The 25252-nt window shown below is 37.1% G+C and overlaps 1 protein-coding gene across 8 annotated transcripts in view; it reads left to right on the forward strand.

The window, feature by feature from the left end:
* Positions 1–25252, forward strand: part of PCLO (piccolo presynaptic cytomatrix protein) — a 330682-nt gene that overhangs the window by 227750 nt on the left and 77680 nt on the right. For 7 of the 8 annotated variants that reach the window (XM_040665411.2, XM_040665421.2, XM_040665430.2 and 4 more), the window contains 2 exon segments: positions 23398–23506; positions 24039–24106. In XM_040665411.2, the coding sequence (XP_040521345.1) occupies positions 23398–23506; positions 24039–24106 (177 nt within the window). 8 annotated transcript variants of the gene reach the window in all.

Raw genomic sequence — 25252 nt, forward strand, 5'->3', positions numbered from 1 at the left:
AGGAGAGGAGAGGAGAGGAGAGGAGAGGAGAGGAGAGGAGAGGAGAGGAGAGGAGAGGAGAGGAGAGGAGAGGAGAGGAGAGGAGAGGAGAGGAGAGGAGAGGAGAGGAGAGGAGAGGAGAGGAGAGGAGAGGAGAGGAGGGGAGAGGAGGGGAGAGGAGGGGAGAGGAGAGGAGGGGAGAGGAGAGGAGAGGAGGGGAGAGGAGGGGAGAGGAGGGGAGAGGAGAGGAGAGGAGAGGAGAGGAGAGGAGAGGAGAGGAGAGGAGAGGAGAGGAGAGGAGAGGAGAGGAGAGGAGAGGAGAGGAGAGGAGAGGAGAGGAGAGGAGAGGAGAGGAGAGGAGAGGAGAGGAGAGGAGAGAAGAGAAGAGAAGAGAAGAGAAGAGAAGAGAAGAGAAGAGAAGAGAAGAGAAGAGAAGAGAAGAGAAGAGAAGAGAAGAGAAGAGAAGAGAAGAGAAGAGAAGAGAAGAGAAGAGAAGAGAAGAGAAGAGAAGAGAAGAGAAGAGAAGAGAAGAGAAGAGAAGAGAAGAGAAGAGAAGAGAAGAGAAGAGAAGAGAAGAGAAGAGAAGAGAAGAGAAGAGAAGAGAAGAGAAGAGAAGAGAAGAGAAGAGAAGAGAAGAGAAGAGAAGAGAAGAGAAGAGAAGAGAAGAGAAGAGAAGAGAAGAGAAGAGAAGAGAAGAGAAGAGAAGAGAAGAGAAGAGAAGAGAAGGAAAAAAAAAACTGCTGTATTGTTTTTCTATACAGATTGAATACAGTTGAGTATAATTGATACAATTGAAAGCTTCCGAAATTGCATTATAGGTGCATTGATGTGTTCCAGGTAACTTTTCAAAATGTTTTGATATGTGCTTAGATTTCAGAATTTCTAGAAAAATGTAATTAGTTGCTTGATTTTTGTGGTTGTGGGGCTAGAGTGGTAACACTAACAATGTAATTACAAAATATTGGGCTATAGAATTATGTTCAGCTCAGTAAGACAGTAATAATCTTGTAATAACTTTTTTTTTTTTTTTTTTTTTTTTTTGATGCTGGAGATCAGATTTCACGTGTGATACTACATTGAGGGAGCATTTCAAGTCAGAGAGTCCTGACATTTCCTTTCCTTGTGTATAATGCCAGAAACAAACTGGAATGTAAATGGTAAAAAAACTTGAGGCAAAGAAATTTCATACACTGATCTTAATGTCTGGCATATGTGGGCAGCAACTAAATTCTCCAGGTCTAAGCTCTGAAAGTCTCTGAAAGGACACAGTCTATGTGCAGTGTTTCACGCTGCATTTGAAATATGTAGATTTTAACAGTATTTCCAGTTAATCTTATATAGATCAAGATGATTTGACTGCTTTTATGTAATAGGCAGATTCAGTGCCTGCCAAGGGAATAGGAAACATTGATTTTCTTGATTCTTCCTTTCTCAGCTCAACTGTTGTTCAGCTGCTCAGATACTTTAGCTTCTAAGAAAGCATGCACTTGATGAAGATCACTATTAAATTCTATTAAAAATGGGTCAAATCTATTTTGGGTTTGGATCTTGCTCTCCATTTTGCAGATGGTCTGTCTTCCAAACCATTAACCTTATTATTTACAGTGATAGTTTAGGCACTTTCTGGGGAAGTTCTACATCTTTGCATTGATTTTTATTCCATCAAAAATGGTTTTTAAAATTTTCAAATATAATTTTCAAATATACTTTTCAATTATAGTTGGTTCCCACTTGTTTATGCATAATTTTGCAGCTGTCACAGTGAGGTCAGATACCTTCTGGTCAGTTAAACGTGAGACATCAAATTTTAATAGCTAGACCTTCAGCTGTAAATTATCCAGGAAAGGAGAAAGACTCTTTAAATTAATTGCAATGATGTGTGCAAATGATCAGTTAAGCACTTCAATAACAAGGAATGGGAAAGAAAGGTGAAATCTGCATTGTTTTGCTACTGGTTTACAAACCCTATGAAGGGTTTATAACAGTGCAAGAACCATAATTCCATTCTGGCCTTAATAAAATACATATATATTAAATAAATTAAAATCATAGAATCATTAAGGCTGGAAAAGACCTCCAAGATCATCTAGTCCAAATGTCCAGTTACCACCAATATTGCCCACTAAACCATGTTTCTAGAACAACATCTACACATTTCCTGAACATCTCCAGGGATAACGACTTCATCACCTCCCTGGGCAGCCTATTCCAGAGCCTGACCACTAGTTCAGTGAGTAAATTTTTCCTAACATCCACCCTGAATCTTCCCTGGCACAACTTGAGGCCATTCCCTCTAGTCCTTTCACTAGTTATGCAGAAGAAGAGGTCGACCTCCATGTTGCCACAACCTCCTTTCAGGAAGCTGTAGAGATCTACAGTGCTTCCCAGCTCCCTCAGCCGCTCCTTATAAGACTTGTACTCCAGAACTCACAGCTTCATTGTCCTTCTCTGAACACACTCCAGAGCCTCAATGCCTTTCTTGTAGGGACATCCCAAAACTCATCGAGGTGCAGCCACACCATGGCTGAGTACAAAGGGATGATAACCTCCCTGATTCTTCTGGCAACACTGTTTCCTCTACAAGCCAGGATGCCATTGGTCTTCTTGGCTATATGAGCACACTGATGGTGCATGTTCAGCTAAGTGCTGACCACCACCGCCAGATCCATTTCCTCTACCCAGTCTTCCAGTCACTCTACACCAAGCCCCTAGTGTTTCATGGGGTTGCTGTGGCCAAAGTGCAGGACTGGCGCCTGGTCTTGCTGAATTCATCCCAGCAATCCAGCCTGTCCAAATCCCTCTGTAGGGACTTCCTACCCTCAGGCAGATTGTCACTTCCACACTTTGCAGATCGCGTCATCCTTTCTGAGGGTGTACTCAGTCCCCTCATCCAGGTCATCAACAAAAATACTAAACAGGACAGGCACCTGTACCAACATCTTGGGGACACTACTCATGACCAGTTGCCAGCAGGATTTAACTCCATTCACCACCATATTCTGGGCCTCACCCTCCAGCCTGTTTGTTACCCAGCAGAGAGCGTACAGTGCAAGTTTTGGATCCCTAGGTAATAACACTAATGCAGAATTTATCACCCTTATTGATTATTTATTACAAAATATTAATTTCATCACATTTTTGAATACATTTCTCTATAGAAAGAGAATTTCATTGTCTGAAATTAGTGTAGTCTTCATTAAAAAGATGAACATATGAACGGATTCAAAAGCATTAAAATAATGTTTAACTATTATTAACTAAACCCAAAATTCTTGCACATTTCCCAGTAAATCCATGAAAAATGTCCTGAAATTTATTCAATTGTTTTCAGTCATCATATTGTCACCGTGGTAATGGGTTCAAAGCTGGACATGATGGCACATTATGATAGAGTCATGGGTACAGTTAATTATGCACTGGGTAAAAACATGAACAGTCTTGCAGCAGTGGTGCTTGTATCGTTATTGTTCCTTAGTCTTTGGAATTGTAAAGGATTTTCTTTGTTTGTTGTTGTTTTCATAAATGTATTCATAAAAGGCCAGCAGGAATAGAGCAGAGAGACAGACATGCACATCTACTAAAAGAAACTGGCAGTTACAAAGAGAAGGGGTCTGGATTCTTTGTACATGCTTACTTGTTCTACCTTGCTACTCCATTCCCATCCCAAACCAGCTCAGCCTGGGAAGGAATATGCCTTGGAACATTATACTTCAGATACACATACCCAGGTGAGCAGGTTTCAGTACTGCACACAGGCCCTGTTGCTCTATGAGGATTAGGTTTTCAGGAGTAGTATGGGGCCTATTCTAACCACTTCTCTGCAGGGCAAGGAGAAGACTCCTAATAACATTTTGTACAATGACACTAACTGTGCCCAACAGTGTTGCTTTAGCATACTTGTTTATGAGCATATATGCTGCACATATGAGACAGGCTAGATTAGAAAATGCACAGTAAACGGGGACGGATCTATGTTGCAGAATTAGGCTGCATTAGCTACATTATGGCAGACGCAAGGTGCAGAAGTGCAGGCAGGGGTACAGAGGACATGAGGATAGTGCAAAAGCAAAGGATTTCGAGACCTGTGTGGAAAGCAATGTGGTGAAAAGCAATCTCTTATTCCTTGTTAGAATCTATTTGCACAGAAAAATCAGATGAGTACTAGCTATGTGCCCCAGTGCAATGACGGAGCCATTTAGTAGTGCTGACCAGTCATATAAATGAATGGAAAGTTTGATTATTTCTTAGTTACTACATCACGTGCTGTACAGAAATCCATGAAATTAACCTTTAAGATGACACAGTAAAAGGAAATGAGTCATTCAAGGAAATGTTCATCAACATGTGAGCACTGAGCTTGCTAAATTGCTTCTGTCATTGTGTGGGTGAAGTAGAATCAATCCATATCATTCATACATTTGCTGCTCATATGCACAGTTTGGAGACTACTAACTAGAAATGAGCATTGACGTGTCTAAATTTGGCAAAGTTTCATGTCATGTTTATGGATATATTTTCCAAATATATCTGAAGGGACCGATTAGAAGAGAATAAGATGTCCTGAGATGTGTTTGAGGGAAAGGGTAAAGGGAAGCAAAATTCTTGGCAAGAACTTTCATGACTAGTATTTACAAGGAAGCAGAAGTAGTTTTAATTTTAGACAATACTATATAAAGGAAAAAAAAAATCATCTTTTTATTCACATATCACTGAACTATTCTTTGATGTGTCAAGCTATTGCAGTGCCAGCAATTCACACAGTGGAAGCTGACTGATTTAGTTGAAAAGTAGAGGTTCTCTTCTGACTCAGAAACTACAAAAAGCATGAGAAAAGAAAAATACTTCCCACTGTTTAGGAAATAGGAAAGCTCTATAAAGGGAATGAAAACATCTTCAAGTGCAACAATGACCCTTGTTGAGTGTGATGCTGCCAGAACTGTAGATATGATTAAAAAGAGCAGCACACCAGACTAACAGGTAGTTACACAAGGGCTGAAGGGTCCGAATGGCAGTAAAGCACACTGACAGCCTGCAGTGTCATTTCAGAAGTCCTACCACTGAGTGCTAGGGGAGAGCTAGCTTCGAGAGAGCTAGCTGGGAGAGCACCTGGTGGCTGCTAGCAGGTAAACTCCTCTCTGCTTCCTACACTTTCTATACATACAGAAAAATTTGGTGCCACCTAATGGACAACCCCCAACCTCCTGAATTTCAAGGGTACTAAACTCTATACAGGGATGCTTTTGCAAAGGATCTATAAAGGCCTATATTAGTTAATCCTTCAGACTAAGAATTCTAATTGAATATGCGTAATTATATATCTTGGGATATTATGCACATTGTTTAGGAGTGAATACTTACTAATCCCCACAGTTACAGCTTGGTAAAAAGATTTCTGCATTTGTTATCCTTAAATTTAAGAAGGAAGGGAGGGGGGTGGAGGGGGGATGGATAGGGGGTGATCATTGTGCAGCTGCTCTGATTTCATAAAATGTCTAGGGTTGGAAGGGACCTTAAAGAACATCCAATTCCTATTCCCTGCTGTGGACAGGGTTGCAAGTCACCAGATCAAGCTGCTCAGGGGCCCATCCAAACTGATGGTGATTCCACCACCTTCCTGGGCAGCCCGTTCCAGAGTCTGACCACTATGTCAGAGAGTAAATTTTTCCTAACATCCACCCTGAATCTCCCCTGGCACAACTTGAGGCCATTCCCTCTAGTCCTATCACTAGTTATGTGAGAGAAGAGACTGACCTCCACCTTGCCACAGTCTCTCTTCAGGTAGTTACAAAGAGCTATAAGGTCACCCCTGATCCTCCAGACTAAACAATTACTGTTCCCTCAGCTGCTGGTCATAAGACTTGTGCTCTAGATCCCCTCACCAGCTTCATTGCCCTTCTGTGGCAATGGGCCAGTGTTCTTCTTCTGGGCCTCAGTGTTCTTGTAGTGATGGGTCCAAAATTGAACACAGTACTGGTGGTGTGACTTCACCAGAGCTGAGTACAGAGAGACAATCACATCCCTACTTCTTTTGACAATACTATTTCTCATACAAGCCAGCATTCCATTGGCTTTCTTGGCTACGTGGGCAGACATGTAGATATATATGACCTACAGATATATATGTATATGCATGTGTGCAAGTGTGCTTGTAAACATACATACAGTTGTAGTCATATATATGGTTTTATATATGACCATGACATAGAATGTATGATATAGGAACTCCCTCTATAAGTGTGCAACACAGTATCATCCTCTACTAATTAAGCCATAGTGATTTTTTACCGTATACTCATGTTTAAGTCTGCCCTCATACTTCAAGAATAATGATATTCCATGAATTACATGGTATGTGATGCTGTATCTCCTGTTGGTCCTGTCTTCTCAGAAGCATCATCCCTAACCAGACTGTGAGCAACAGGATTAGAATTACAATTTAAACATCCTGCCCAGTTCTCAACTGCCACTGAAATCAGCAGAACAAGTACATCATTTTCAGTTTGGTAAAATTCATTTCATAAAAGTGCAGGCTTTGTAGAAATGTGTTTGTGAATGAAAAAGGTTTCCATTTGCAGTTCGTGTTTATAGTTATTCGAGAGACACTGTGTGTTCAGCTCTTTTCATCTGCCTGTGAAGAAAGAGGTATAGAGCATGATTTAGGAGTGATCTCTCAGCACGCCAGGCAATTGACAAAGAAGAAATACAGTTCGCAATTATATTTCTGTTGCCTATTGCTCATATATATATATATATATATTGCTTATAGGCAACAGAAATATATATATATATATGAATTAATATACATATAATTTATTAATATAATTTAATATAATATATATAATTTATATATATATTGGAATTAGCTGGGAAAAGTAATTATTTATTTCAAATTATTTTATATATGTGTATACATATATGCACACCTTCGTATACACACATATATGTGTATATATATGTATTCAAGACAAAATTTATTACCATCTTTAAAAAAAAAATCAAATCATATTAATGTGGGTCATTAATTTTAGAGAAAGTAATTATTAGCTTTGATGAAGATAAAGAAATTCCTTTGAAATGCTGATGAGTTTATAGCAATTCCTTGGATACTTTTTACCTAAGGAGAGTTACTCAAACTCTTTCATCTTTAAAGCATACAGTATCATTTGTACTTTACTCTTATTATCCTTAGTGTGTTGGTAGGATTTATAGTTTCAGCTAACACTTTATACTTCTTCCTTATATATTTTTTACCTTATTTACATCTGTTGTTACATATCTGATACACAATGTTTCACAATTATAATTGTTCAGTTTGTAAGATAGCGTTTTTTTTTTGCTAAAATTTGCTCTGGAAGAAAGCAAATATATAAAGCCACATCTATTTTTCCTTCTTTCACCTGGGAAAGAATGTTTGGTGGTTTGATATAAAAAGGCACACGTAATTATTTTGCTTTGTTTGTATTAAACAATTCCAATACTGAGAAAAAGAATTTCACCCATGCAATAACTTTGATGAAATGAAGGCAGTCTTAAAAGTGAAATGATCAAACTCATTTGTCTTTGTTGATCTATAGTACACATTTGTGCTTGACCCTACAGAGGTGAAATGTCAGTTTAACACTTATGTTTGTCCATTTAAAAATTAAGCCTGGTATTTCACTTGTTACATGGTTTTCAAGAATAGGCCACTGTAATAGATAGCAAGGCTAAGGGCAGATACATTGCTAAGAATTCAATAACAGTTCTGCATCTGTATGTGGGTTTGATGAGTAATTGTGTCATCCAAGCATGGAGAAATATGGACCAGAGGTTGCTGTAGAGCTATTGTATGATTGGTAGGTTAAAACTATCAAAATATCAAGACAGCTTTTTCCTGCTGTTGCTTCAGGACACAGTTGTCTGTATCAGCAGTGGTGGAAAACCAGGGTGGGCATTTGCAGCCATTCCCTCGGCACCACTCAGGCTGTGGGTGCATCCTTCCAGCTCCTCTCCTGCCTGTATCCACTCACAGCTTCATCACCCAACTTCTAATCCTTTGACCCAAGAAACCTCAAACCAGTTCTTGTAGGCTGTATTATTCTGTGAGGTCTTTAACATGCATTGGTACTTGTGCAGAAAAGCGCTAAAGTGAGTTCACAAGGCTTGTAAATGAGTTCTTAAACTACCAACACTTTTGCTTGTTGCCAACCACAAACACGGTCTTCGCATTCTTAAAATAAGAACTTCTCTCTTTCTTTCTCTAGAAGGCCACAGATAGGATAATATTCCATATGTAACAGTAAGAACATGTGCTATCATACCCTTGTTTGTCTTCCGGTGTATACAGTCAATTCATTGTGTTAATGATGATCATAAGAAACACAAAAATATACAGAGACTGGCTAATAAGAGATCATTTGTTTTGGTGTAGACAGTGATAAGAACTGGAAGCTGCTTCTAATCAGCATGCATTTCAATGCTAGTATGAATTTGCCATTACCTTTATGCATTTAAGATAAATAAACACCTCAGATCGCTAAAGCTAGCAAGCGATGAATGCAATGTGATTGATTGTTCTGACTGCTTTATCCTTAGTTGCCCTCTAACAGGCCTGCCCACATGGGATCTGAATATAGGGCTGTGTCTGAGGCTGAAGGAGAGCAGAAACCTTACTCTGCACAGTTATCTCATGTTCACCCATTCCCAGCCACCACCATATTCACCAGCTCTCACTTTCCCTTGCAGTCACCGCTGCTCAAGAAGGTCAGGCAGGACATCACATTATCTCTGCCTGTGCCACTGCTTGTTGTTCCCTACCTCAGGCACCCCTAGATTTCCCTGGAATTAGTCTCCATCCATCTCCTAGATCTCCATGGTCTTCTCCACTTTCCAGATCTCTCCTCTGTTTGGGGTCTTTTCCTCATTCTGTCCTGGGACTCCTTTCCAAGGATTGTTCTTTTTGGGAGTTCTTCTTTTCTGCATCCTCTGCTTTTTCTGGGCCCACAGGTCTCTGGTTTCCGTAATCAAAATAAGCCTAAATGCAGTAGCACAGTGCATGATTGGCCCAATTTGTAATTTCTTCTTATTAACTGGAGGACTCAGGAAGGGTCACTTCACTTTTGTCCAGGTGTTAGCAATATTTCAAAAGAGACCATATTTGTTTCAGGCACCAGGCATCTGCTTGAGAGTTCAGAAATTCAGTTTTAAACATTCACACATCCCTCACGTGCACCCAATTATCTGCTTCCTATTAACAATAACAATTGAAGCTATTTTTTTTCCCTGCAATAATCCTAAGTACTTCTTCTAGTTCTGTTAGAACAAATAAAAAAAAGAAAAACACATTTATCATAGAAGTTCCCTCCAAGAACCTGCAGCTGTATGGGATTTGCTGTTGAAATTATTTTTGCAGTTTCTGTGGAGAAGAAATACATGTATCTGGCAAAATGTACACCTTATGCCTCCTGGCAATAATGTAAATCCAGCATGTGAATCAGATTTTTTCAGCAATAGAAAGACCCACCAGTATGGAATAGTCAAATAGAAAAATTCTTGCACTACTTTTATTACTTTACTCCTTTTCTGCAGTTTCTCTCCTATCCCTATCTGGTGTAGAATTGATTAGTTCATCTTCACATTGTTTTTTTGTTGTTGTTGTTCTTGCCTAGGTAGTTTTTCATATTGAGTTCTTTTTCTCATATCAAGCTTTCCATTGAGACTCTAAAAGCTCGTTATAATAGAAAGAAAAATTTATTATAATATAAATAATAGTTACAGTAAAAACAATAAGGCACATTTTAAAAATCTTATGTGAATACACATGTAAGTTAATTAGATACTTAGTTGCTAGATAATCACACCCCATCTTGAAAGTGCAGTATAACTTCAGTAATTGTGCATTCAAATTTCTTTTAGATAACCTTGCAGAGAATGACATAATCATGGACTTAATCCTGCAACATTTTTTCACAAGGCTATTTCCTTCTTCATGCATGAATTTTGCATTTATTACAATGATCCCTCTTTGTGAGAATAATGCTACTTCCTTGAGCAATTCCTGCAATTCCTGCAGATAAATGTTGTGCAGATATGTGGAAAAAATAATTACTTAATATGACAGGTACAAATATATTGTACATATGTAAGCATCAGAGGATTTGCTTTCTAAAATAGATAAAAGATTAATTAGAAAGTTAAAAAAAAAAAAAAAAGTGATTTCAGTTGTTTGTTGTGGACCAGCCTCAATGATAGGTTTATACTGTGAGATGTATGGCAATTGTTACTGAAGATGAATTTCCTCTCTCTGATTTTTTGTTGCAGCTTTGCAAATTACAGTGCTCTCTTAAATATGGCACTGCACAAACTTCCATTCCTGCTTGATTAAATAGAGTAATTAAATTGGAAGGGACCTACAGAGATCATTGAGTCCAACTGCCTGACCTCTCTGACCGTGCTTACAAAAGCAGGAGTAGAAACCTGCCAATTTTTTTTCTGATTTATGGTTCCTAGTTCCAGCTGTGCTAAGACAAGTAATACTTGAGCTCCCAGGAAAGGCTGCTCTGAGAACTGGAAAAACTGCTCTTGGCAGCTTTAGCATGACATGAGAGAACCTAGTGTCTCTGTTAAACCAGCAGTGAAATTAGACTAAAATTTATGTCACTCACCAGATGTTCCTAAAAATGGGGTTTGTATCTGATTTTATCATTGAGATTGAAAGAAAAGCAACATACTGGAAACAGAAATCCTGCAGTTTTTCAACTTCACTGAAAATGCAACTTGTTGCAAACTTGTAGTTTCTACTAGCTCTCATTTTTCTAACAGGTATGTAACCTGTATTTATCAACACTAAAAAATCCTAACATTTTTTTTTACTAAAATCATTTATTCATGTGAATGATGGTTATATGTATATATAGGCATATAAATTCTTAGGAATCAATATCTGATCCTTAATGCATCACAAGTGCTATCTCCTACAACTGCTTTAATGTTAGTAAGATTCTTGATGCAAAAACATAGTGCCTGGTAAATCTCAATGGTAGCTATCTTTCCACTACTCCTTTCTATCACATAAGGAAAATGAGGCATAATGAGGCTAATTAGCTTGCTCTTGACCACCTGGATACGAAAGAAGCAAAAGTACAACCCAATCTGTTTATTCCTGCATCTCTCGTTTTCTTTTTCTCATTGTTGCTTATGTTTGCTAAATCACTATCTATCTATCTACACAAATTTCTGTTTCTAGGATAGATTACTAATTTTAGATGACAAATAGGGGGATCAATGCACATATTTTTAGGTGTCTGAAAAATAAATATCTTGCCTAAGCTTGTTTGGTGGTTTCCTTTTCAAACCACAACTGAAAGAAAGGTGCCCTGAGGGATGTAATTTATCTCATTCCAAATATGTGTCAGTTGAGATGAAGCATCCTAAGAGGAGCTTGCCTAGACAGCTACCCAGACAAGATGCTTACCTCTAAACATCTCAAAATTGGGTTTTTGTCTATAAGCCCAAAGTGAGGTAAAAGTGAAAGGATGATTTTTTTTATTATTATTATTTATAACTGCTCTTTCCCACCTCCATGTATACTCCATGTTCTTTGTTGTTTTAAATGTTCTCAAAATTGGATGAAAACAAAGTAATGCTTTTATGCATTTTTGTCTTTGGTTCAGTTTATTGATTGTTAACCAGCCAAATATTTAAACAAATATGCTCTATATTCTTTCTACTCTGATCCTGAAACAAAGAATAATCTATATGACAGGAATTCATACAAAAATATCAAGTTAACCTCTACAAAAGAAGCTGAGCAAATGTTGGTTTAAATCAAATCATTCCAATAGTTCGAATTCTACACTTCTGATAACTCTGCAAAGGGAAGATATTTTGCTGTGTCATAAGAAATCAAGAGTTTCCTAATATCTGGGAATATGTTAGTATTCCCTGCAGCTAAAACAATACCTCTTGTTAAGAATTTATTTTAAAATGTATTTTTTCCTTAATTAGTTAACTAGCACATCCACTCAAGTTTATCCAGTGGTACTGATCTATTTGATTAAATACTACGGCACCCATTTCCACCTCCGAATATTCCTCATAAAACTTATAAACTTCTGTTTATTCTGTAATTTAAGACCCGCCTTCAACCCTTGCACTTCTGTAATTCCAAATAGCTGCTGTTGTTGATAAAAACTTTCATGAAATGATGGAAAACATGAGAATCAAACAAAAAGAAGCCTCCTATTATTGGAAGAAAGAAAGGTAGCAAAATCTATATCATAGCCATATTTTGTTATAGCTGTGCTTCTTCACTTTCACCTATGTCCATGTTAGCATAAAAACTGAAGCTGGCTTTCTAAAGAATTAAACTTTTCTTCCTGAAAAAAAAAAAGAGTGATAAAATTGCTTTAGTTGCAAATTATATATTATATCAAATTAAAAAATTATGATTGAATGAACTTTTTGAAATATAAACAAAGAGGAAAAAGATAAAGAAATATTTCAATTTTATTTTCTAGCTTCAAAATGCTACACATTGTAAATGAGTCTTTAAATTGTTTCCACTATTATGAATCTGCCTATCTGAAAACTCAATAAATGACTGAAAAAGTTAGCTCATTTTGAAATAGAACATGAACATATTTGATCACAAGGTAATATATATCACCTTGTTAAAATAGCAAAAATAGTTAAAATAGCAAAAAAGATATAAGCAAGAGCTATGAACTGCATAGCTCTGGCCAGCAGTTTGTGTTCAGTTTCCTCAGATTTCAGGTTATATGACTCTAAAAACTGAGATAAGAGCAAGTTCTATTTTATATTTGAATAATCACACTGTGTCAAAAATATAAAATTACCCACAGGGTATAGGCGATGATTATTTGACAGAGTGACTCCTATTAGAACACATCAAGTAAAGATCTCATTCTATCCTTTATGACAGAGTGGTATTTTAAGGTCTTCAGTGATTCTCATTAAGAAAGCTCAACTTTTTACTCAAACGGTGGTATTTTCTCACTGTGAGTCACAAAAAAACTTTCTGTTCTTGTTTGTATATGACCTTCAGTGTCATTGCTATCCAGTGCATAACAATGGCCTTTGCACATTCATAGCACTATTTGAGTGTTTAAATGATGGCAATAATTCAGTTATTTTCTGGATTGGACTTTAGTTCCTTCGTGGTAGCATTGTAGCATACTGGCCAGTGCTGCACAAGAATGCAATTCTGTGTGAAGAGTCTTTGCCTTCGGGGATCCCCAATAAAAGCAGCATGCTGGGGATCCTTAGTTGGAAGTAACTTGCAGGCTTGGGGTTGGAATTTGCATTCACTCAGTCATGCCTGTCAGTGTAGCAGCTATTGAGGTTTTTCTTTCAGATCAGTGTTCTTTATGATGCTTTCTAACTAAACCCATTCTCTCAGTTTCCTAAGAAGCAGGACATGTGCATCCAGATGATTTATCCAAGGGATTCTAGCTACTGAATCTTCAGCTTCCAGGTTCTTATGCCTTTTGCACACTTGTAGAAGTTCATAGGTATTATGATCTTTTATTTCTTTCTTTGGCCAACAGCCTTCATCCCCCCTCCATACCTTTGAGTCTTTGAACAACTTTTCTGGATTATTTACTGTTGACCTGCAAACCTCCTTTTCCTTTCTCCACCATTCATTCTGGGAGTCCTTCATGTATAAATTCCCATTCATATTTCTAATTCCTAATGTATCTATTATAGCCATGCATTATGAGACCTTAATCTGGATTAAGTATCTCTGTCAACTCAGTTTTTCTAGACACTTCAGTGGCACTTGAGGTGCTGTAGAGTACTACTGATCTTCTTTGATGTAGCAAAGACAGCTGGTCTGAGTCCAGTCTGTCCTGTGTTCTTTCTCTATTGGAAGATATTATGGTTGAAGAAAGAAACACAATGGATAAAAGACTGCAGACAGGACAGAGAGTCACTTGCAAATATTCCATTAGCATACATATAGATAGGTGCTACCGGGACAGGAGACTGGATCAGTCTTGGATCCGTGTTGCTAAAGTTGCTAAAGGGAAGATCAGACTGTATCTTAGCAGCAGCCAAAGGGCCTCCCCCTGCATGAGATGTAAATTCACCCCTCCTCTATAGAAGACGGAGTGTTACAGCTTGTATTTATTTATTTGAAAGCACAAAAGAAATTTTAAAACAAGTTATGTTGGTTTTCTTCTAACATAAACTGTTGTGCTTGGCTTCTAATTGTTCTGACAATAGGACAGTATCTTATATAAATTTTGTTTGACTTGTTTTCTGTCACAATTTATATCCTAAGGAGACCAGAAAATGAAGAGAGTGACTTTTCAGACATACATTGTAACTTCCGCAACAACTGTATTCTTGCATCTCATCATATTTCCCTCTCCTCTCCAAAAGAAAACTTCAGAATCAAATATCACTGGAGAAAATTCTATTCACAATTGCAACCTAGAGAAGCTGAACTATTAGAACTGCATTTTTGTAAATGAGAACAATTTTTTCTCTTTTGAAACAAAGACTGATAATTACAGTTCACCATAGCATTTTATTAAGCATCACATATGTGATCATCTATTTGTAACTTTAGTCTGTTAAGTTTGAAGGTAAGCAGTGGTGAAAGTGCTATTGATTTATCATCTATAGCTATTACGATAGTTATTTTCATAAGCAGTAACACTAATCTTCATTTAACTTCCTAAGATCTTTAATTCAGGTCAGACAAGTACGTCCACATCATCACTTTTTGCATTAGCATAGTTCAGACTGGCTGGTGATCTGCACTAATGTGTGCTAATGATATATAAGTCTGAAAGCTGACTATGAATCAGAGAGGTGTTCAGTACTGTTAATAACTTTAGCTGTGCTGATTTGTTGTGTATTGTTTAGCTGCCTGTAGATGCTAAGCAGACCCCCAAATGCAAAGTTGATTTGCTCTGGCTGTACTTTTATCAGTGCTATTTGATAGTAGAAGAATAGCAGCTATTAGGCATAGGTAGGTCCATTACTATAATCTCAATTTGATGAAAAGTGCATCCGTCCTTAACAATTTCAACTGTTGTCTATATAATAATTATTTTAATAATGGAAATTATTCAGTGTTGATATGAATGACAAATGGAAGAGGAAGCTAAGGTGTTTACAAAAAAATAATGAGTTCTGGTGTGACTCATACCTAGCAGCACAGGGAAATACATTAACACATTGACTTTCATCAACCTATTTTTAAACATCAGAAGGGTTTAGAAATAAAAGAAAAATAACTGGAGAAAATAGACCATGAAGTAATTTAGTGTTGAATGTCAGACTGCGATTGGTACTGTTTTTCCTTGTTCTCAGTGCACATTTAACTTCTAAAGAACTTTCTGGGATTTCAAAGTAATGTCTCTGAATTTTAATTCTTCTATGAAATAAATAGACACTAACATTCACATTTTAATGACAGAAACAGCTAGCCTGGGAGAGCCCAGTTTTCTTTTCCACTGTGAGAGTTAGACCAATGATAAATAACAGAAATCAAACTGATATGTTTAATCTGCATAAAGATAAACCCTGCAAACTATGAAGAAGCAGAAAATAAATCAGAGCAATATGTGTGTATAACTATAGTGTAACCAAGACCAGAGGATCTATTCTAATGTCTAGATCTTAAATTACAGAAGGAGAGCAACTCTGAGTCTTATACAAAAGTTAGATTTTGCACATTGTATTATCTGATTTTTAGAGGTAATTACTAATTCCTGGCGATAGAGCACTTCTGAAGCACTTTGAGTATACAAAATAGAAGACTCTGCTGTATAACAGCATAGAAAAAATAACTAAGAGTATCTTTACAATAGCATTCATTGTGTTAGAGATGGGAATAAAATTCAAGAGGTGTTCAATGACACAGTATAGTATTTTCTATTTGGAGCAAATATATTCAGAGAAATAAAATCGATGATTTTCAGATTCCTTTCAATTTCAAATCTAAACACACTGACAACACATTTCTTAAAGAAAGAACCTAAAGAGGGCAGAAAATGTGAAAAATATCAGCAAATGGATGGAAACTGGTATATATGTTGTGTCTACCAGTTAGTCAGAAACTCTAATATCAAGACCAATTCTGTTTGTGTTTTTTGTTGCTGTTGTTGTTGTTGTTGTTTAGGATAGGAATGCTATGTATGCATCCATATTCAGATAAAGAGAAGAGCTTCATCACCCAGGCAGTAGACTGAAAGCACTCAAGCAGAGTACAGGCTTTTCAAATATATTAATACCCATATATCCTTGTAATATCTGGATGAAGCAAGAAATATTCCTGTATTTGATCACTATGGAGGAAGCAGACATAAAAAAAATAAATTATACGAATATGGTGGAGATAGGTGTGGAAACAGGTACTATGAGCTTTCCAAATCCAGGCCATTTTTACTTCTAAAAAATTCCTTTTTGTGTTATTGTCCAATTAGCTTACTTAAACATCTTTGATACTTTCTTTTTTTGCTCTGTCTCACCTTTTTTCAGTAACCCATAACATATAGTCAGCTTTTCAATGCTGAAAAAATCCTCTCCAGAATGCTCTGTCCCTGGTATCTAATAATTGATAACTGAAGAGTTCTGCAGAGTAATTGAAAATAACAGTGTTCAGTGATGCTTACTATCTTAATGCAAAGCTAAAAACTCACAAGTTGCAGAGAAGGAAGGTAGAAGTAGCTCTTCTGCATCTCAGATGACATATACTGAGGTACTCACATAAGATATTTGAACCTTTGCTATATTGTTTCTATGGATAAATCAATCATTTGTGTCCTCAATTCCAACAGCTTTGCTGAAATTCACTTCAGATAAAAAAGTAGTCATTTACCTGGTATTTTCATGCAGCTTATGGTTGTCCTGAAAATTCTTCTGAATATAAAAACCCAGTATTATAAATAGTACATGGTTGTAGCTCTGAATCACTCCTTTTACAGTCATTTGAGGGAAGCTGTCATTTCTGCACACATTCTAAACTTTGTGTCACTCTTAGTATACTGAAGTACAGAGAAAAACTTGGTCTAAAGCTGTTTTACAGCCAGTATCTAATAATCTTATTTTTTGAAAGGACACTTGAATCAGTGCTTTGCATTAGTGCAAATCAGGAGTAATGCTAACGGAGTTCATAGAACTAGTGCAGGCTGAAAGTAAGCCAGCATGTGGGTCCTGGGTCCATGGAAGGGAGCATTAACAGCACCAGTCCTTGAACAGCATCTCCATAAGAACAGTCCTCAAGGGTTATTCCATACCATAGAATCACAGAATCATAGAATGTCTTGGATTGGAATGGACCTCAAGGATTAAGTTCCAACCTCCCTGCCACACGCAGGCTTCCAGCCCCCATCCATTCTGGCCTTGAACACTACCAGGGATGAGGCATCTTCAGCCTCTCTGGGCAACCTGTTCCAGCACCTCACCACTCTCTCAGAAAAAATTTCCACCTGACACCTAATCAAAATCTCTCCTCCTTTATTTTAATGCAGAAGGCCATAAAGTTGTGGGGAGTTGGCTGGGGACAGCCACTGCTTGAGAGTTTGGTTGGCATGGGTGAGACCTTGTGGTCCAGGTGGGCTGCCGTATTATTGCTGTGCATTGGTCAGCATCTGACGAACAATTGCATTGTTACTACATATATATATATACATATATACATATATATATATATAAAATGCAATGATAACAACATTGTTATCATTTCCATTTTCCACTGCATCTTAGTATATAGTTTTTAGCACAACCCACAAGTTCTATTTTGTTTTCAGTTCTCTCCTTCATCCCACAGGAGGGGTGTGAGCAAATGGCCATGGGGTGTTGAGCTGCTGCCAGGTTAACCCACAACATACACATTAAAGGCGTCTCCTCATGAAATGATTCTAGGTTAATATGTGTGCCAATTCACAGAATGAAGGTCTTTTTTGGACCCTGTGTTATTTTATTTCCAAAGTGACTGCACATGTAAGGTAACATAACCATGACGTCATCTGATCTTTAAGAAAGAAACAATTCTGTTCTCAAAAGTTTTGTATCAGCATGGCAGAGCAAATAAAGTAGTAGAAAATACTTTGAAGAGATCATAGTTCTTACTATTTTATTTCAAATCTACCTGAAATTCTGTGTATCTTTTCTTTATGAAAACTAAAAGAGGCCTTGCTACAATTACCTCTTTTTTTTTTTTTTGGAAGGAAGGAAGGAAGAATCTATCTAAAGGAACTACATCAAAGTACCTGTGCCAAGAAGAATAATTGTTTTTGTTTAAGTTTCTCCTAAATACTGTGATCCGTGATACAGGAATCAATTATATATAACTTCTAGAACTAAATGTAAACCAAGCTATGAGATCTAGACTAGACATGCAGAGTTTTCAGTAATGGAACTAATTTCTGATTGTTTAATATTGTAGACTTTTTCATTGTCACTTAATATTTCCTCTCTTGATGAAAAAGAGCTTGAATAGGTACCCACTCAAATACAGGAACTCAAAGAGATGATGAACTACTCATTATTTCTCAATTAGAACAAATCACTTAATTCATGGACCTGCACTCTATCCTGTTCAAGGGCATCATAGTGCAGATTCAGAATAATACCTCTGGAATTGGCCGTTTCTGCTTTCTTTGATACATAAAGTTACAGTTAATATGTAGAAAGCATTAGAACAGTCCATAAAGCAAAATTTAACTATTTTACACAGAATCTCAAACTATTTGAGACCAGAAGGCGCATCTGAAGATTGTTTCAAAGCACTCTGCTCCAAACATGGTCAGTGAAAGCAGGTTGCTCAGGGCTGAGTACAGCTGGGGTTTGAACAGCTCTAAGGATGGAGATTCCACATCTCTGGGAAAACTGTAAATTTCAATTACTTACGTAGTCAAATCTCTAAGATTAAAAAATTTATATTTTTATACTGAAAGATAAACATCAGTGATGAGTTGCATTTTGCATGTTTATCAGCTGTAAAACACTGCACTAGACTTGATAGCAAGCAAAACCAACATAAGTCTGTGCTGTTACACAAGCTCTGTTTCTGACATCTGCTCCACATATGATGATTACAAATCTAAGTAGCCAGCAATTAGCTCAGATGTTTAGTAAAGGTGATAAAAATTATCAGAAGATTCCCATTTTCAAGCACATGACCAATCCAGCAAGTTTCAGTGCACCAGTTCCTCATAGTTGGAGACAGGTTTATTCAGGCTCCTCTGAGCTTACCTATTGTGCTGTAAACTAGGTTTGATCCAGTACTCATCTTTTTCACCATTCATAAAACTTTCTACCAAGATTTTTTTTCACCAAAGTTTCAGCAGTTTCCAGGATTAGCAAAGCATGCTGAATGCTCCACTGGGACTGCAGATAATTATTTCAAGTGCATTCCTCCCTAGGCTGATCGAAGATGCTTCTGAATAGTCCCTGCCTCCCCACTGTTACAGTTTTCAAATTTCACCAATACTTAGCTTCCATTTTACAAGCTGTCAAATAACTAGTGAAATTAGTCAGGAAAAGGAAATCAGTTCTACAGATTTTTCAGTTTTTATTGTTATCAGTTAACAAATAATTGGACTATACATGGCTGCACAAAAATTTTAAAAGTTAAAGCTTTACTAGTTGGTAAAACTGCCTGAAAATCTTGAACAGCATAAAGCAATTAAATTATTGTAAAGTGTGGAAGTATAATGCAATACATCAGAATTCTACCTTCTCCTTCCTGTGAGGGTTTTGATGAAATATAGGTCCTTACTTCCACGGTACAAGCACTGACCTTCCCTTGGGGAGAAAGCTTGTAACTTAGCCACTGAGAGTAGAAACTAGAATGAGTACAGGGTGTGTTGAGATATTTATGGGGTATTAAAAATATGGTCATATGGCGATACTTCTTTTTTGTTGCTGAGAGATTGGTCAAATACTGCAACAGGCTTCCTTGTGAGGTGTTCAGTGTTAGTGTTCAAGAGATACTTGGAAAATACGTCATTAATATGCTTTAATTTTTATTTCATCTGTAAGAGGTCAGGCAATTAGACTAGATGATCTTTGAAGGTCCCTTCCATCTGAACAGCTCTATTCTATTCTACGTCAGAGCAGAGGTGTGTTAAGATTTTGATAATGTTCCAACTGTGGCCTGTAGCAGATGCATTTGAAAAGAATATATGAACACAACAGGCATATAACAGGCCTGCCCAGGGAGGTGGTGGAGTTGCTGTCCCTGGCAGCATTCAAGAGGCATCTAGATGAGGAACTACGAGATATGGTTTAGTGGTTTGTGGTAGCAAGGGTAATGGGAGGACGGTTGAACTAGATGATTTTGTAGGTCCTTTCCAACCTGTGATTCTATGATTCTACGATTCTGTGGTAAACATTTTGTTTGCCACTTTCAGTTCAGTATGACTGTAATGACTTTTTGAAGGGATTGGACTGTATTAATCCAGCTAAACTTGGCTGTCTCCATGGAAGTTATGTGTGTATGAGTACCTCTCTCTGCAATAATCACTTTGTAATCAGTGGAAAATAATAAATCTGTTCTGATTCCAGATTCAAAGTCTTAAAACAAAGTAGATGCCAACAAGAATGAGTAAATAGTATGTCAGCATGTGTAATGGAACAGGGCAGAATTCCTTGTGTAAAAGGCTGATCTGTGGGTGATGATACTGCTAAAAATAAGTTGTAGTTCACTGTCAATGCAGGATGTAGATGTTGCAATTATAAAAGAAAGAATGTTGCAATAAAATAAGAATTTGTTTATTAGGACAATTACAAGTTCTTCATCAGTCAGTAGAGTTGCCATGGAGCAATGTATGTTTTCTCATCTCCCTGTTTGTTTGTTTGTTTGTTTCTCCTAAGCATAGGTGATTTGAGCATACAAAGTTTCAGAAATATGAACAGTGACCACCAAAGACCAATTACAGAATGTGACTGGTCTTTAGGTGAAAACTTAATTATCACTGTCTCCACTGACTCCTTAGTACCTTTTTCTTCCTTTTTCTGTTATTAGATTCACATCAACCTTAAAAGTTTTCTTTGCAGTGTTACTTCTACCTGCAAAAGGTACTTACCAATTGCTCCGTAAAAATAAAGAAACCAGTTTTTTGCCTACAAACATTTTTCCTTGGGCCTGGGGCTCCCAGTCAGAACAATTAAGTCATGTTTCAATTGCTTTGATTTTAACATTGGTGAATCCTCAAGGCAACCAATAAAAGCAATTTACCCCTAAACTGACAGTGTTAAATGAATCTCTGTGTGAGCTGAGGCTTTGAAATTCAATTTCCTTTCTGTTTGCTTCATTGTTCACATATGCTTAGCTTTACTGACCAAGTGTGTCACTGTAGTGCCATTGCACTCCACAGTGAAACTCTCACCAGTGAAAATGAGAGATTTCCAAATCCCAGCACCACAGCAGTGCTCTGCTGGGGTCTTCCTGCTGGTCTGTTAAATTAAAGCAACTTGTTGATGGTAGCCTTATGGACACTTAGATTTTCTTCAGAAGCCATGCAAACAGAATGAGTAAAACCTAGGATAGTGTCTGTATGGATTTTGTCAGCAAATTTATTTTAGAAAAAGATGTTATTCACTTCCTCAAACTTCTAAAACAAGTTTCCTTCTTTCTCATGGCCAGCAACACATGGAAGTGGTGGTTTGCTTTATTGGAAAAGTTCATACTGTTGTACTCAACATCCAGTGCTACGCACACATAGACAAAAAAATAAAAGTAACTTCAGATCTTTTCTTTCTTGAAGTCTTCTAAAGACAGAGCATGCTGTTATATTTGTATGGCAGAAAACTGGGGAAACTGCATTTATTCATAATTACTGTGGCTTTATTCCAGAGGAACTGAGCTTAATACCCGATCTGCTATAACAAGAAAATGCAAGATCATGCTCTTGAACGATGGCTGGTAAATGAAAGGGGATGAATATTAAAAACGACAAATCTATTTCTGCAATAAACAGCCTTCCAAACATTACTTTTTAGTCATTCAGCAGTTTGTATTTCCGTAAACTGACTGCTGAGAACAAGATGCTAATTTCCTACTGAGAAAAATTAGAAGCAGCTCTGGTATTTCAAATTCTAAATCATGAAATCCTACATAAAAAGCTATAAGATGATGTTATAGTTTTTATTTCTCATGTTCACTGTCCAAAAATTTCATCTGCTTTATTCCATAAACAATTCTCATTACTTTAACAATAGGATTTCCTATGAGTTTATTTCCACATTTCACTTCATTATTTTTCCCCATTTATTATATGCAACAGCACAGGATTTTGAAATAAAAATATAATCCAGCTGAAGACCTGGTTTTATCTGTGTAAGTGGTAGCAAGCTAAGTGTTTGTGGTTTTCCTTGCTGTGTGGATGATGTGGTTTTCAACTGTTTTGTAACATATTGCTTTTAATGGAATATTAAGAATTCAACATATTTTCCCAGTAAGCATTTTTTACCTCTAGAGCCTGAGGGTTGGATTTTTATGTGCATTATGAGAAGTTAGTCCCTTTGGAACCATCCTTATGACTAGCTATTCAAAATACAAATGCAGCTCTCAAAACCTGAGTCTTTAACTGCCAGATACTAACCTGTGGTTTGTTGTTTCTAAGCATTTTACAGTAAACAAAAGATCTCTTATCAGAATACATCTCATGATTTATAGTTACTGACTCTTGAAATACTAAGTGTTAAACTTCCTTATAGTGCTTGTTTGCTCCATACCGAGTCTCCTGGCTCAGTCATGGAACACTCAGTAGACAAAAAAGTATTCAGTTATTTCAGCTCTTTTCCTATCTTCCAGAATTAGCTGTAGTCAGCTGTTTTGATCCTTTCTTCATAAGAACTTATGTGGAAGTAAAACATAAATCTGCATATTTGCAGGCTGGTATTTGAAATTTGAAGGTATGTTTTCATTGAATCTAATAAAGCTCTCTAAGCCTCATCTAATTGTACTTTTTTAAGGGACAAACTAGAGAAAATTAATTTGAATTACCAAATTGTATTTACAAATTCAGTCCCAATTTGAGGCTCACATTCTCTACAGCTATTTCCCATTAGTTAATGAGTTATCTTCCAATACCATGACTGGCCAGGAAATATCTCATCTAAAATGGTATGGCTTCTTGCCTTGTTGATAGGGTTGCATGATTTTGATATTGCAAATTTTTTTCAATATCATGCAATCCAGACTGCAAGGAGTGCATGTATAGTTTAAGTTATAAGGGAATTCATATTCTGACATATTTAAACAGGTAAGTAATAGCTGATGGGACAATAATATTCAACAGTCTCATCTGTGTGAAGTGAAAAGGCTTTGCTAATGTGTTGTGCCCCTGAAACAACTGTCACTCAATGTCACATCAAATCTTCTTGTCTAGGCAATCTATGTGATGCATTAGTGAAAATCTGAGCACTTTACCTCATGCTGTTTTGCCATCTTAGGAATGCAGGTTCTGGAATGGAATGGCATCCCCCTGACTGGAAAAACCTATGAAGAAGTACAGAATATTATTATTCAACAGTGTGGGGAAGCAGAAATATGTGTAAGACTGTGAGTTTTTCCCCATCTTTCTGTTTCCATTTTTTTCTTTGGCTTTTCATGGCTTTTTTTTTTTTTTTTTTTTCTCAAATTTACAGTTGTTAAGGTGGAACCTTTGTTAGCATGAAGCATCAGTGTAATAATTAACACAAGAATTCATTGTGAGTGTGGACTTGTTCTTTGTTCTGTTGAGTCAAAAAATCTCCTCTCACTGACACACATATAAACTGAATTTACTGGCCATTAGGAAAAAAAAAAGTAATTTAGCAATAACATGATTTTCACTGAAATATGTAGTTTAGATGAAAGTCATTTAAACATCATAAGAAATGTATAAAATTGTATTCAATCCATTAAAGATTTCACCTTAAAAGAACCTTTTCTTAGTTCTTTAACAGCACTGCAAATATGTATCAGCAAAGAAGGGGCCATTCTTGGGAGCTGCTTTCTGTCATGAACCACTATTCATTTATCTACTTAATACAATAAAGAGGGTACCAGGAAAGAGTTTCTTTTGTCTCAGGCTTCTCATTGCTTTCTTTAGGGACCTGAACATGCTCTCGGATTCCGAGAATCCCCAGCACCTGGAACTGCATGAGCCAGTAAAGGCAGGTGAGCGATAAGATGTTGCTTCAATATTTGAGCATTGGATTGCAGTTGAAATCTGTATTTAATGTAAGCTAAAATATTAGCATTGTAAGCATATGTGTTGCATCCAAAATCTTGACAAGGGCAGAAAGAGAACCGACCACACCTTGTATACAAAGCCAAGCATTTTTGGAGTAATTGAAGGTTACAACAGTATATGCAGCAAATGACTGTTATTTCAGATCAGTTCTGAATTTTTTACCACTTCAATCAATATTAAGTAAACCGCTTTTATTAATGACTCAGTTCTATCCATACTGACACAGTCTACACCATCTAATTACCACAAAGGAAACCCTAGTAACAAAACTATAGCAAACATTTGTTACACAGGGAAGACATCCTGCTAGTTACCCCTTTCTCTGTGTCATGATGGTCCCTCTTCCACTACTTCTCTGGTGCCTGAGGCAGTGCTTTGTCTTCAGAGGCATTACAGAAAGTTGACAGTGTCCAAAGGAATCTGCTAGAAGGAGTCTGACTCCTCCTTTACAGGAGATGGGTGATGTTACTGATTCTTTCCTCTTCCTTTCAGGATCTGCTCAGGGCTTTTTAATGTTTCTCTAGCATGCTTTGCGCTCTGCTGTTCCCATGCTGGTCAGCAGCTCTGCATCACATATGACTTGCTTGGATATTGTACATTTTATATGTAGTAGGTACTTGTTCCTTGTTTCTTTCATTGTTCCCCAAGTTGATTTTGCCTAGCTCCCAGGTTTGCATTAGTGTCAGTACCAGTGAGTTGCTGGTAGCCCTGGGGCCTCAGCTGTCATCCTGTACCCAAAGCTGGCTGCGCTCACCCCGGGCCTGTACTCCTATAAGTAGCAGAATTAGTTCTTTCTACACAGAGTAATTACTGTTACCCTATTGCATCTCAAAATTATTAAAAATAGGCCTCCCAGCATACAATAATGCAAGGTGAAACGTAACTAAGAGGAATTAAAGTCATAGCCACCTGGTCATTAGACAATTATTGGTGCACTCAGACATGCTAAAACAAAGTGCTTAGCAAACTGGAACTGTTCCAAAGTAGATATGACAAGCCCTGAGGCCTATGTTACCTTGATATAAAAAACATAGAAACAGATAGTTTATGTTGCCTAAACCTTAGCTGAA

This window comes from Gallus gallus, chromosome 1, assembly GCF_016699485.2.
Source record: "Gallus gallus isolate bGalGal1 chromosome 1, bGalGal1.mat.broiler.GRCg7b, whole genome shotgun sequence".
Taxonomy (NCBI): domain Eukaryota; kingdom Metazoa; phylum Chordata; class Aves; order Galliformes; family Phasianidae; genus Gallus; species Gallus gallus.